At 55.8% G+C, this 13,432-nt stretch overlaps 2 protein-coding genes across 2 annotated transcripts; both read left to right on the forward strand.

Moving 5' to 3' along the window:
- The first annotated feature begins 2,177 nt into the window (after window positions 1–2,177).
- On the forward strand, window positions 2,178–4,808 carry LOC120759380 (protocadherin alpha-2-like). The gene has a single exon (XM_040078556.1). It carries the CDS (start codon window positions 2,178–2,180, stop codon window positions 4,806–4,808), a length of 2,631 nt encoding a protein of 876 aa, XP_039934490.1.
- A 3,293-nt stretch (window positions 4,809–8,101) lies between these two features.
- On the forward strand, window positions 8,102–12,920 carry LOC120759381 (protocadherin alpha-6-like). Its single transcript, XM_040078558.1, has 3 exons — window positions 8,102–10,721; window positions 12,720–12,778; window positions 12,867–12,920. The coding sequence occupies exons 1-3, from the start codon at window positions 8,102–8,104 to the stop codon at window positions 12,918–12,920; spliced, it is 2,733 nt and encodes a 910-aa protein (XP_039934492.1).
- Window positions 12,921–13,432: the final 512 nt, after the last annotated feature.

A 13,432-nucleotide genomic window follows, 5' to 3' on the forward strand; every position in this document is an offset into this window, starting at 1 on the left:
CTTGGTCAAAGAGAAGACTTTTTGAAATTTTGTATCATTCTGCCAGCCTGCCTTGGGACATTGCAGCAGTCATCACTCTGTTCTTGCGTTTCTGGCTGGCATTAAAGGGACACTGTCCCTTCAAACAAATACTCCTGGGGCTGGAGTTTCTTTTTCTGAAGAAGCAACCAGTGATGCTACAGGTGAGTTACTCCTACCAGAAGAGGCTGTGTGTGAGACAGGTGCACGTTGGTTCCTGTTCAGCTGTGGTATCTTCATGTTGGATGGACTGAATATTGCCTGAATTAAAATTCCTGTAGGTTTGGAGCAGCATGGTGTGCTCTCATTCGATTCTGCTGCTTCCTGGCACGGGGTGAGAAGGGGGCAGCAAAGACAGATGGAGAGGTGACCTTAGTGCTTTTCTAGGAGTAGATGTGTTGGGCATGCAGAGGATGCTTTCAGTGACAACGCCGTGGTGAATTTTTTCATAGCTCTGCGGGTGGAAAACGAGTCAGGCCGAATTGTGTTCATCGAGGTAAATGAGGAATGTGGTGTCATCATGGCTTTCTTTTTGCGTCATTCTTGGAGGATTATCGTGCTGGACTCTGAGGGGTTTGATTTTGCAAAGGACAGACTCCCTTGGGTCACTTAGAGTCTGGAGCCTTTTTTGTATTCGATGTCTGAATGGGTGGACTCTTCTCGGATGTAACAAAGCTGTTCTTCACGATATGATTGCTTTGTCCATTTATTTCTGGGGTCATTGAGATGACCGAAGGCTCCAAATGTGGCTTTGATCCTGAAGGGAGAGGAAGCTGCAGGTGCATGGCAGTGGAGGAAAGCAGGAAGGCTGTTCCCTGTCGTGAGGAATGAGAGGTGGAAGGGGAAAGACCTTTTGCTAAAGGGCACCTCTGTGCCTCATGACGTGGTGATGTAACTATTTTAAAAACAATTCCTTAAGTGGAAAAAATAATAGAAGATACGAGGATGGCAGCAGCAGCCAAGTGGAGGGAAAGACTGCACAGCGAGGAGAGAAAGAAAAAGCAAAGAAAAAGATAAAAAGGGAGAAGAAAAAGGAAAAATAAGTGGAACAAAAGAAGGAATCGTTGCAAGGGAGAGGAATGAGATCTTTTTCTGAAGGACATGTTCACCGAGAGAATTATTTAAACACTTGGAAAGAATATTATTGAAGGAAATAGAAGGACATAAGAGATAAGGAAATAAAGTGAGAAGGGGTAGGTAAAATATACGAAAGTTAAGAGCACGAAGAACACATAGGAAAGAGAACCAGTAACCAGAAGGGAAAGACAGAAAGAGAAGAGAAGGAATAGCAGAAGAAAATGAAGGAGAAAAGGATATATCAAGGAAGGCGAATATACAAGTAAAAAGTAAGACAGAAACGGAGCAAGGATGTAACAACGAAAGAAGAGAATGGAAGAAAATAGAAGGAAGATAAAGGACCTGATCAGCAGGCACCGACCTGACGTTTAGACGCTGAGCAGAGCTGGTCCCTAACATTTCCCCCGGTTGGAGCACCGTGCCCCAGCAGTGATACATCATAATTAGCGCTGACATACCATAATTAGCGCTGATATACCAGAATGAGTGCTGAGAGCTCCGACTTTGATGATCTCCACCACGGCGCAGGAGGCAACTGCGAATTGCGAGCAAGGGTAAAGAAGAGCAAAGACGAGGGAGGGAGGGAGGATGGAAGGATGGCACAGGGCAAGAAATCAGAAGGACAACAAACAGGAGACGCAACATTCGAGAAGACTAAGAAGACGCCAAAGGAAAGAGTAGGAAAGAGATAGGAAAGGCAAACCGACGAAAACCAGAGAATAATAGAAAAGAAGAAAGGTAAGAGAAGAGGAGGGAAAAGAATGAATATATAAAAGCAAATCGCAAGCGATAGAGGAAAGGACATAAGAAAAGTAAGAATACAGAAGGAGAGACAGCAGAGGGCATGACAATGATGCTTCAGAGGCACGGGCGCTGTGTGGGAGCGTGCGAGGCGGCGGAGCAGCGCACGGTGTCGCTGCAGGCTCGGGAACGGCGTGTGGGCGGCTCCGCCCCGGTGCGGCGGAGAGCCCGGCTGTGAGCGCGGGGGGGCGGCGCGGGCCGGGCAGCGGAGCCGGTGCGTGCGGGCGGCGGCGGGGAGCCGTGCGGGGCCCGGGCCGGGGCCGGCAGGCGGAGCGGCGGCGATGGGCGAGCGGCGTTGCGCGGCCGTGCGGGTGCTGGTGCTGCAGGCGGCCTGGGCGCTGGCGGGCGGGCAGGTGCGGTACTCGGTGCCGGAGGAAGCCGAGGCCGGCACGGTGGTGGGCCGTCTGGCGCAGGACCTGGGCCTGGAGGCGGGCGAGGCGGAGGCGCGGCGGCTGCGGCTGGTGGCGCAGGGCCGGCGGGCGAGCGTGGAGCTGAGCGGGGCGAGCGGCGCGCTGCTGCTGAGCTCGCGGCTCGACCGGGAGCAGCTGTGCGCCAAGAGCGCGCCGTGCGCGCTGCGCCTGGAGGTGCTGCTGGAGCGGCCGCTGCGCGTCTTCCATGTGGAGCTGGAGGTCACCGACATCAACGACAATGCCCCCGTCTTCCCCGCCCAACGAAAAAACCTCAGCATCGCGGAATCGTCTCTGCCGGGCTCTCGATTCCCTCTGGAGGGGGCCTCGGATGCGGATATCGGAGCGAATGCGCAGCTCTCCTACACACTCAGCCCCAGCGAGCATTTCTCTCTGGATTTGCACCGGAGTGAGGAATACCGAGAATCCCTGTTTCTGGTACTCACAAAGCCGCTGGACCGCGAAACGATTCCCGTGCACCGGTTGGTGCTGACGGCGAGTGACGGGGGCCGGCCGTCTCTGACAGGGACAATGGAGCTGCTGATCTCGGTGCTGGATGCGAACGACAACGCGCCCCAGTTCAACCAGTCCGTGTATAAAGTGCAGCTGCCAGAGAACGCTACAGAGGGGACGCTTGTAGCGAGGGTGAATGCGACGGATGCGGATTTGGGAAGTAATGGTGAAGTGACATATAGTGTGAGCAATACTTTTCCTGAAAAGGGGACAAACGTTTTCCTTTTAAATCCGAGGACGGGTGAAATTAATTTGGCGGGCACCGTGGACTATGAAGACATTCGTTCATATGAGATACAAATCGAAGCGACAGATAAGGGGACGCCCCCGCTGTCGGGCCACTGCAAGGTGGTGCTGGAGGTGGTGGACGTGAACGACAACGCGCCGGAGGTGTGGGTGACGTCGCTGTCGGTGCCGGTGGCGGAGGACGCGTCGGTGGGGACGGTGGTGGCCGTGCTGAGCGTGTCGGACCGGGACTCGGGGGCGAACGGTCGCGTGCGGTGCTGGGTGTGGCCGGCGTCGCCGTTCGGTCTGGAGGCGACGTTCGCGGGCTCGTACTCGCTGGTGCTGCGCGAGGCGCTGGACCGGGAGCGGGTGTCGGAGTACGAGCTGGAGGTGCGTGCGGAGGACGGCGGGGCGCCGGCGCTGCGCGCCAGCCGCGGGCTGCGGGTGCCGGTGTCGGACGTGAACGACAACGCGCCGGCGTTCGCGCAGGCCGTGTACACGGTGCTGGCGCGGGAGAACAACGCGGCGGGCGCGGAGCTGGCGCGGCTGTGGGCGCGGGACCCGGACGAGGCGGGCAACGGGCGCGTCAGCTACTCGGTGTGGGAGGGCGGCGTGGCCGGCGGCGGGGCCGCGCTGCCGCCGTCGTCGTCGTCGTCGTGGTCGGGGCCCGGCTGGCGCCCGGCGTCGAGCTACGTGTCGGTGGACGCGGAGAGCGGGCTGCTGTGGGCGCTGCAGCCCTTGGACTACGAGGAGCTGCAGGTGCTGCAGTTCGAGGTGCGCGCGGTGGACGCGGGCGAGCCGCCGCTGTGCGGCAACGCCACGGTGCAGCTCTTCGTGCTGGACGAGAACGACAACGCGCCGGCGCTGCTGCCGCCTGCGGGCTCGGCGCCGGAGGCGGGCCCCGTGCCGGCCGAGGCGGCGGCGGCGGCGGGCTCGGGCACGCTGTGGGCGTGGGCGGCGTGGGGGGCGCCGGCGGGGCAGGTGGTGGCCAAGATCCGCGCCGTGGACGCCGACTCGGGCTACAACGCGTGGCTGCGCTACGAGCTGTGGGAGCCGAGGGCCAAGGGCCCCTTCCGCGTCGGCCTCTACAGCGGCGAGGTGAGCACGGCGAGGGCGCTGGACGAGGCGGACGGCCCTCGCCACACGCTGCTCATCGTCGTGGGCGCCCCCCGCCCCCCGGCGCGCGCGGCCACCGCCCCCCGCCGCGGGGCGCGGCTCGAGGCGGCCGAGGCGGCGCTGGCCGCGGCCGCGGCATCCTCCTCGTCGGCGGCGTCGGCCTCGTCGTCGTCGCGGGCGGCGGTGGGCGCGGAGCTGGCGCCCGGGGCGGCCAGCGCGGCCACCAACGTGTGGCTGGTGGTGGCCATCTGCGCCGTGTCCAGCCTCTTCCTGCTGGCCCTGGTGCTCTACGCGGCGTCGCGCTGGGCGCCGCGGGCGGCCGTGCTCTCGGCGCCCGGGCCCACCACGCTGGTGTGCGCCAGCGAAGTGGGCAGCTGGTCCTACTCGCAGCGCCACAGCCGCAGCCTGTGCGTGGCGGACGGCGCGGCCAAGAGCGACCTCATGGTTTTCAGCCCCAACTTCCCTCCGCCGCCGCCCGGCCCCGCCGCCAAGGACACGCAGCCGGAGCCCTCCGCTCTCCTCCACACGGTCAGTGCCGCTGCCTTGTTCGCCTTAATTTTCTCCCCCTTTGCCCCTTCTGTTTCGTTTCCTAACCTGCTGCTTCTCTTGGCGAGGCTTCGCTCCCTGAGCCTGAGGGCGATGGGCGCTTAAGTATGTTAATTGCGCCTTGTTATCTGCTGCCTTATCCTTGCAGGGGAAGGGTGTCGCCGTAACCCCTTGCGGTACGCGCCTGAGATTTGTTTCTGTGGATATATATTGTTTTGTCCCAGAATGAAATCATTTCTGGTTGCGATGAGAGCTGTCTTGTGATGCCTCGAGATTTCAGTTTTGGAGACAACGCCCCTGCTTGCCGGTTGTGTATGTTTCTCTCGACCTTGCTGAATGATTGCGGGATAGCTTCTAGTGCTGTCGGTTCAGCAGGTGCTGTGTATCTTCTCAGTCCTTTTGCTGACTCCTGACCTTTGTGGTATCACGCGTGGTTTCTTATCTGGCCTCATGTTCTCTCATATGTCCTCAACAAAAGATGCAAGGCAAGGTGACCATTTGGACTTCTGTCCTCCTGTCATTATGAAAACTGGGAAGGTTTGTGTTCTTTTCATGTTTTGTTTCTGTGTTTTGTTGTCCAAACTCAAGCTTAACGTTTCTCAAATATTATTCATCCTAACTTTAACAAAAAACAAAACAAGACAAGAACCAACAAAACAAACAAACAAAAAACCTCCCACAAAAAAAAAAAGAAGCAAAAAAACCCAACAAAAAAACCACCCCAAAACAAAACCCACAATCAAACAATAAAAAAACCTTTTCGTGTTTTGTTTGCCCCCCCCCCCCCCCCCCCCTTTTTTTTTTTTTTTTTTAGCTGTCGTTATAATTTGCTATCCTTGCTGGACAGGTGGTTTGACTGGCACTGACCTTTTTTGGTATGCTTTTTCAAAAATTACATTTGAAACGCCTTTACATGTTCCTTGTAAATCCTCTTCTGAACAATGACAACAAAAAATTTTACACCAAATTTCTTCTGCATGGTACATAGTCAGTGTATTGGTGTGTTCCTCGCCGTTGTTTGGTCTCTCAGCATGACATCAGTGTCCATTGCCATGAGAGCTGTCCCCACATGACTGCCACAGCAATTATTGGTCTCAGGTCTCACTACCAGAGCTCTAGGTACAGCTGCAGAGTCTGCCAGAGCGTGTATGCGATGTCATCTGTGTTGATTTTACGCTGCTCTCATTGCTGGGAAGGGGAAGCAAAAGTCTAATTGACCCCTGAGGTAGGAAAGGAAATTGTGCATTGTCACAGAGGTGTGTGGCAGTGACATTGAGTAGGTCCTGGCTATGTCCTGGTGTGAAAGGTGACCTTGAGCACTGGGAAGCCTCCTCTGGAGGAACCTGAAATCACTTGTAAGATAATGGGTCATATCACAGGAGGACAGGAATGGGAGTCATATCCTTTTCTGAAGAATAACTGTTACGGACTGGGGATTGAAGGATGCTTAGAGGAAAGCAGGATCCAGGATGGGCCCAGAGTGTTTCTGCCCAGGATTGTTTTCCCTGTTCCAAGGGTCTGATCTTGCAGACCTTCTGCACCTTGAGATAATGTATGGCATTGAAATGGCCACAGAGTCCTTCGAGGTCATAAATATCTCCCATCAGAGACAGCTCCTTGTGCTGCCTCTGGCCTGACATAGGGAATGTGTTGGAAAAGAGTCGGTAACATTCAGAGTGATGAACAGTTTTGCTGCTGCTTTGAGCAAGTTGTGGGGGGGGTAGCACTACATACTGTTTTCCATGTGTATTGAAGAGCATTTATTCCAGCTTCCACAGCTCTTGCCATGGTGGGTCCGTGCTCCTATTCAGAGAGGATTTTAAGGGCAGTTGACGAGGTGGGTGTAATCTTGTGCTTCTCCTCCCCTTCTTGTGCTCCTGCACGGTCACTCTGGGTAGAGATGGTGTGTCCTGTTATCACACACGGCTCATTCTGGTGTCTGGATGTACACGCCAAACCTCCACATCTACAGAGCAGCGCCGCTCTGGTTTTCTATTCTTGGAATTCTCTCACCCAGTTAACATTTTGAGTGCGCTTGTGCTTTTGGTGTGATCTCTTGAAGAAGATTTGTGGGGACTGGGATCAGTATTGTTCACGACTATAACCACTGAACGTTTAAAGAACTCGGTTTGTACTTGCAATTGCAGAAACAGCACAAAGCATCCTGGCATGAGGGAACAGAGTCACAGAATGGATTTGCAGCACTCTATATATTCTTTGTGCCAGGTATGGGGGAAGGTAGGGATAGGGATTTGAATACATCTTTGGGGAGGGAATAGAGAATGTCTGCTTCACCGTGGAGACCCCAGATCCCAGGGTGTAAGATACAGGATTACAGTAGAATACCGTGAGGAGGATCCCACCACACAGTGCTGCCCTTCTGGAATCCTACCAGGACGTCCAGAAGTTCTGCATATCTTAGCGTACTGCTGTTCTTTCTGGTATTGCTGCTTGTGCAATGTCTGCCCTGCGTGACTTTAATCACTTGGTTTTGATGTGGAATGTTGTTTGTCAATGAGAAGCTTTTTGAAATTTGGATCATGCTGCCATGCCTTCTCTGAATGTTTCATTGAAGTCGGGGGGGGGAAGAGGAATGAGAGCTTTTCCCAAAGAATGTTGAAGAGACGGTAAGACAATTCCCTTCTTGGTAAGGGAAAAGTGACCAGAGGATGGAAATGGAAGAAAATTGAAAGCAATGAAGGAAGAAAAGATGGATATAGAGAAAGAGAAGGAAAGACGAAAGTAATAGATAAAAAGAGAGAGAAAGGGACAAACTATAAATGAGTTTACTGGCACATCACCAACCCTACAACTATATACAAAAAGAGAAGAAGGCAACAAAGGGGAGAAAAAAAGAAGGAAAGGAAAAAGAGAAAGAACATCCTACTAAAGAATGGCACAACGAAGTAATTGATAATGGACGATGACAAAGAGAAGAAATATCAAAACAGGATTACTCACGGATGTTGCCCCAAATTGCTGACCGGAGCTGGTTGCCAACAGCATCCTTCTTAGATAGAATACTGCATTAAAGCGCTGATGCCACGTAATTGGAGTTCGTGGATCCGAGGACTTTTGTTTCCATTGCGGCGCGGGAGGCGACAGGCTTGATACGAGAAGGCGTAAGAAGAGAGGAAAATGTCCAAAGAATAAGATATAAAAGGAGCATTGTAAGAAGAGATGGCCATGACGGAGCGGAGCGTGCGAGGCGGCGGAGCAGCGCACGGTGTCGCTGCAGGCTCGGGAACGGCGTGTGGGCGGCTCCGCCCCGGTGCGGCGGAGAGCCCGGCTGTGAGCGCGGGGGGGCGGCGCGGGCCGGGCAGCAGAGCCGGTGCGTCCGGGCGGCGGCGGGGAGCCGTGCGGGGCCCGGGCCGGGGCCGGCAGGCGGAGCGGCGGCGATGGGCGAGCGGCGTTGCGCGGCCGTGCGGGTGCTGGTGCTGCAGGCGGCCTGGGCGCTGGCGGGCGGGCAGGTGCGGTACTCGGTGCCGGAGGAAGCCGAGGCCGGCACGGTGGTGGGCCGTCTGGCGCAGGACCTGGGCCTGGAGGCGGGCGAGGCGGAGGCGCGGCGGCTGCGGCTGGTGGCGCAGGGCCGGCGGGCGAGCGTGGAGCTGAGCGGGGCGAGCGGCGCGCTGCTGCTGAGCTCGCGGCTCGACCGGGAGCAGCTGTGCGCCAAGAGCGCGCCGTGCGCGCTGCGCCTGGAGGTGCTGCTGGAGCGGCCGCTGCGCGTCTTCCATGTGGAGCTGGAGGTCACCGACATCAACGACAATGCCCCCGTCTTCCCCGCCACACGGAAAAACCTCAGCATCGCGGAATTCACTACTCTGCCGGGGTCTCGTTTCCCTCTGGAGGAGGCCTCGGATGCGGATATCGGAGCGAACGCGCAGCTCTCCTACACACTCAGCCCCAGCGAGCATTTTAGAATAGAGGAAGAAAACAGTAACTCTCGCAGTAAGTCCCTGTTTCTGGTACTCACAAAGCCTCTGGACCGCGAGACGATTCCCGTGCACCGGTTGGTGCTGACGGCGAGTGACGGGGGCCGGCCGTCTCTGACAGGGACAATGGAGCTGCTGATCTCGGTGCTGGATGCGAACGACAACGCGCCCCAGTTCAACCAGTCCGTGTATAATGTACATTTGTCCGAGGACGCCATACAGGGCACATTAGTGGCTCAGATGAACGCCACAGACCTGGACGAAGGAAGTAACAGAAATATAAAATATGATGTCGATACTATTGTTCCTCCCTCTGCCTCAGATTTATTCAGCATTGATGCGAACACTGGGGAGATCAGACTGGCTGGCACACTGGACTTTGAGGCAGTTAATTTATACAACATAAATGTTAAGGCAACTGATCAAGGGACGCCCCCGCTGTCGGGTCACTGCAAGGTGGTGCTGGAGGTGGTGGACGTGAACGACAACGCGCCGGAGGTGTGGGTGACGTCGCTGTCGGTGCCGGTGTCGGAGGACGCGTCGGTGGGGACGGTGGTGGCCGTGCTGAGCGTGTCGGACCGGGACTCGGGGGCGAACGGTCGCGTGCGGTGCTGGGTGTGGCCGGCGTCGCCGTTCGGTCTGGAGGCGACGTTCGCGGGCTCGTACTCGCTGGTGCTGCGCGAGGCGCTGGACCGGGAGCGGGTGTCGGAGTACGAGCTGGAGGTGCGTGCGGAGGACGGCGGGGCGCCGGCGCTGCGCGCCAGCCGCGGGCTGCGGGTGCCGGTGTCGGACGTGAACGACAACGCGCCGGCGTTCGCGCAGGCCGTGTACACGGTGCTGGCGCGGGAGAACAACGCGGCGGGCGCGGAGCTGGCGCGGCTGTGGGCGCGGGACCCGGACGAGGCGGGCAACGGGCGCGTCAGCTACTCGGTGTGGGAGGGCGGCGTGGCCGGCGGCGGGGCCGCGCTGCCGCCGTCGTCGTCGTCGTGGTCGGGGCCCGGCTGGCGCCCGGCGTCGAGCTACGTGTCGGTGGACGCGGAGAGCGGGCTGCTGTGGGCGCTGCAGCCCTTGGACTACGAGGAGCTGCAGGTGCTGCAGTTCGAGGTGCGCGCGGTGGACGCGGGCGAGCCGCCGCTGTGCGGCAACGCCACGGTGCAGCTCTTCGTGCTGGACGAGAACGACAACGCGCCGGCGCTGCTGCCGCCTGCGGGCTCGGCGCCGGAGGCGGGCCCCGTGCCGGCCGAGGCGGCGGCGGCGGGCTCGGGCACGCTGTGGGCGTGGGCGGCGTGGGGGGCGCCGGCGGGGCAGGTGGTGGCCAAGATCCGCGCCGTGGACGCCGACTCGGGCTACAACGCGTGGCTGCGCTACGAGCTGTGGGAGCCGAGGGCCAAGGGCCCCTTCCGCGTCGGCCTCTACAGCGGCGAGGTGAGCACGGCGAGGGCGCTGGACGAGGCGGACGGCCCTCGCCACACGCTGCTCATCGTCGTGCGCGACCACGGCCAGCCGGCGCGCTCGGCCACGGCCACGCTCAGCGTGTCGCTGCTCGAGGCGGCCGAGGCGGCGCTGGCCGCGGGATCCTCCTCGTCGGCGGCTTCGGCCTCGTCGTCGTCGCGGGCGGCGGTGGGCGCGGAGCTGGCGCCCGGTGCGGCCAGCGCGGCCACCAACGTGTGGCTGGTGGTGGCCATCTGCGCCGTGTCCAGCCTCTTCCTGCTGGCCCTGGTGCTCTACGCGGCGTCGCGCTGGGCGCCGCGGGCGGCCGTGCTCTCGGCGCCCGGGCCCACCACGCTGGTGTGCGCCAGCGAAGTGGGCAGCTGGTCCTACTCGCAGCGCCACAGCCGCAGCCTGTGCGTGGCGGACGGCGCGGCCAAGAGCGACCTCATGGTTTTCAGCCCCAACTTCCCTCCGCCGCCGCCCGGCCCCGCCGCCAAGGACACGCAGCCGGAGCCCTCCGCTCTCCTCCACACGGTCAGTGCCGCTGCCTTGCTCACCTGTCGCCCTTTCTTTCCTCTGCTGAGTCTTTTCTCCTCCTCACCCCCTCGGGTTCTTTTTCCTTGTGGCGAGGCTCTGCCCCCTCCGCCTGAGGGCAGTGGGTATTTAAGGATATTAAAGGGACAGTTCCATCTTCGGCCTTGTCCTTCCCTGATTTTGCTATTTCTTGGTGTGTGAAAGCAGAAATAAGGTATTTTGGCACCTCAGAGCACTTACTGAGTCTTGCTGCGCTGGGCAGGAGTTTTACCCTGGGATGAATTCACTGCCTCTTGCAGCAAGAGGTGCCCCGAGGTACTAGCTTTGCAGGCAACTTTCTTAAATTTTTTCGTGAAGGATTTCAGTTTCCTCTTGGTACAGGAATACAAGAGAAGCCGTGGTGATGATAGTCCCCCAGTCACTTTTTATTGACTTAATGCCTTTGCTGCCTTCTGACCATGTTGTTATTAAGTCTGGATTGTTATTGAAGACTGTCTTCTTTCATTTTTCTTGAAGAGATTTGACAAAAAATTACGCTTGGGACTTAAAATTTTTGGCTCCCTGTGGAAACAACAATTCTGCATTTAGATTCTATTAGCAGACTCAGAGACTCATTAAGAAAGTAGAAAAGTCTGTATGGAGTTTTGCTTTTTTTATTTTTTAGTTTTTTTAATATCTTCCTTCCTTCCTGTAAAGGAAGGAAACTGTAGCATGTTTAATAAAGTAAGAGTGAGAGAGTAAGGCCCAGATACTTCTTGATGTGACCTTGAGCCGGGGGAAGATTTGTCCAAGGAAGCTGGGGTTCATTGGGAAGACCATGGGCCGTGTGTTAAGACAAGAACAAGTGATGATGTGGTTGTCTGGAGAACTCATGTCCCAGAGTGAGGAATGAAGGATACCTGGAGAAAACTGTGAAGCAGGATGGGCACAGAGTGCTTCTCCTGGGATCCTTTGCAAGGCTCTCAGGTTCTGCAGGTGGAGGCCTTGTGGCCTTGAGATGCTGTGTGGTATTGAAATGGCCACAAAGTCCTTTGAGGTGATGAAGTTCTCCCAAAACAGGAAGAAATTTGTGCTGATACATTGTTACTATATAAAATGTGTTGGTAAGAGGAAACACAATGCTGAATATAGTTTGATGAACCGCTTCCCTCTAATTTTGAGAAAGGCATTGTGGGAGGGCAGGACTTCAGCTTGCTGGAGTCCTTGTGTAGGGGTGCGTTTCTATAGTAGCTTCCTCACCTGTTGGTTTTGCCATGATGATTCCCTGCTGCTTGTCAAGTGGGATTTGCAGGAGGGTGTGATGAGGAAGAGAGTATAATCTGTGTGTGCCTCGTGTCTCCTACTTGAGCACTTGCAGGGTCAGCTTCAGTAGAAATGGGGTGTCCCCTTCTCATGCTCAACCCTGATACCTGCACAACCACACCAAACCTTCCAGAGCAGCCCAGCTCTGGTGTTATCATAGAAATTTACCCCCACAGCTTATCTTGTAACTGTGCTTGTGCTCCAGCATTTGGTGTGGTTCCCTCAAAACAAAATGAATCTGGATCAGGATCAGAGCTGTCACCCTGATCGCAGAGTTTTAAACTTCTCTGATGTGTAGCTCTGTGGTGTTTCCATCTGAGATTGCTGAAAAAGCACAGAACATTTAGGGTGAATTTCACACAGTCTGCCAGACATTCTGTGGCTTTGCATCCCTTTGTAAATTCTTTGAGCCAATTATGAGGGAAGGTGGGGATGTGTGAAGGCCTGGATCATGCTTAGAGTGGGTTTTATTGCTGGGGCAAGCTGTTTTGTTGGGACAAGTTTGGGTGCTGCAGCTGTAATCCTCCTGTAAGTGGCATGGAGTATTGTTTAGGCCCTCTGTCATGGGGAGGGTGACTTTGAGCGGGAAAGTTTCTTCACTGAGGAAATGGGAAATGCTGTGTAGCATAAGGACTGTCATTGGGGAAGAAAAGCTCCAGCTGCTTAGATGGAGATTAATTTCCCAGAGCTTGGGATGGAGGAATCTACTGGAAAACCTTCTGAAGATATCTGTCACTCAGGGCTGCTTGCCTGGGATCCTCTCAGATCCTTCTGAAGTCCTGTATATCCTTGGTATTCTTCATGCTCTTCCTGCCAGATGTGAAGACATCTACCATACACAACTCGGACCACTTGCTTTTGGAAAATACGGTGTTGGTGAGACAGCAGCTTTTCCAAATATCAGTCTTGCTTGGTCAGCCTTCTCCGAAGCTCTTTGTTTACGTCTCTGCTCTTGTCTGGATAGGGAGTGGGAAAAGTTCTGTCCATAACCAAGAAGTTGCCAGACCTGGCATTTTGATGTGGTGTAATGGGGCCATCTAGTTTTCTTCTCTCCTTTTACCAAAAAAAACAATTTTTTTTTTTTTTTTCTACTTTAGCATTGACAATGTGTCGGTAACAGTGGGTGAAATGCAGACTGCTGAATTTTGGCAGCTGTCAGGTAGCAGAGTTTCCAGCAGCTGACCATCAGTATGAGGGATGGGTTTTCCAGTTTTCTAAGCTGAGATTGACATTGGGAGAATGTCCTTAGGTTTGCAGCATCACTCTACTTCTCATGTGATAAAAGCACGTGAAGGAGCATTATGCTCTGTTCAATCATTTAGAGGCTTTTGCAGAATGTGGATCATTTTCACCTATTCATCTTCCCCGGAAATCTCTGATAACATTAAAAGAAAATATGCTTCAGAGCCAATTCCCTCCCTTGAAAGTAAATCTCTTCTGAAGAAGGAGCCAGGGATGCTTCAGGTAAGTTGCTGTTACCCAAAGAAGACGAGTCTGAAAGACAATTGTACCTTTTTATGTCTTTAGTCA

The sequence above is a fragment of the Hirundo rustica genome, chromosome 14 (genome assembly GCF_015227805.2).
Source record: "Hirundo rustica isolate bHirRus1 chromosome 14, bHirRus1.pri.v3, whole genome shotgun sequence".
Lineage (NCBI taxonomy): Eukaryota > Metazoa > Chordata > Aves > Passeriformes > Hirundinidae > Hirundo > Hirundo rustica.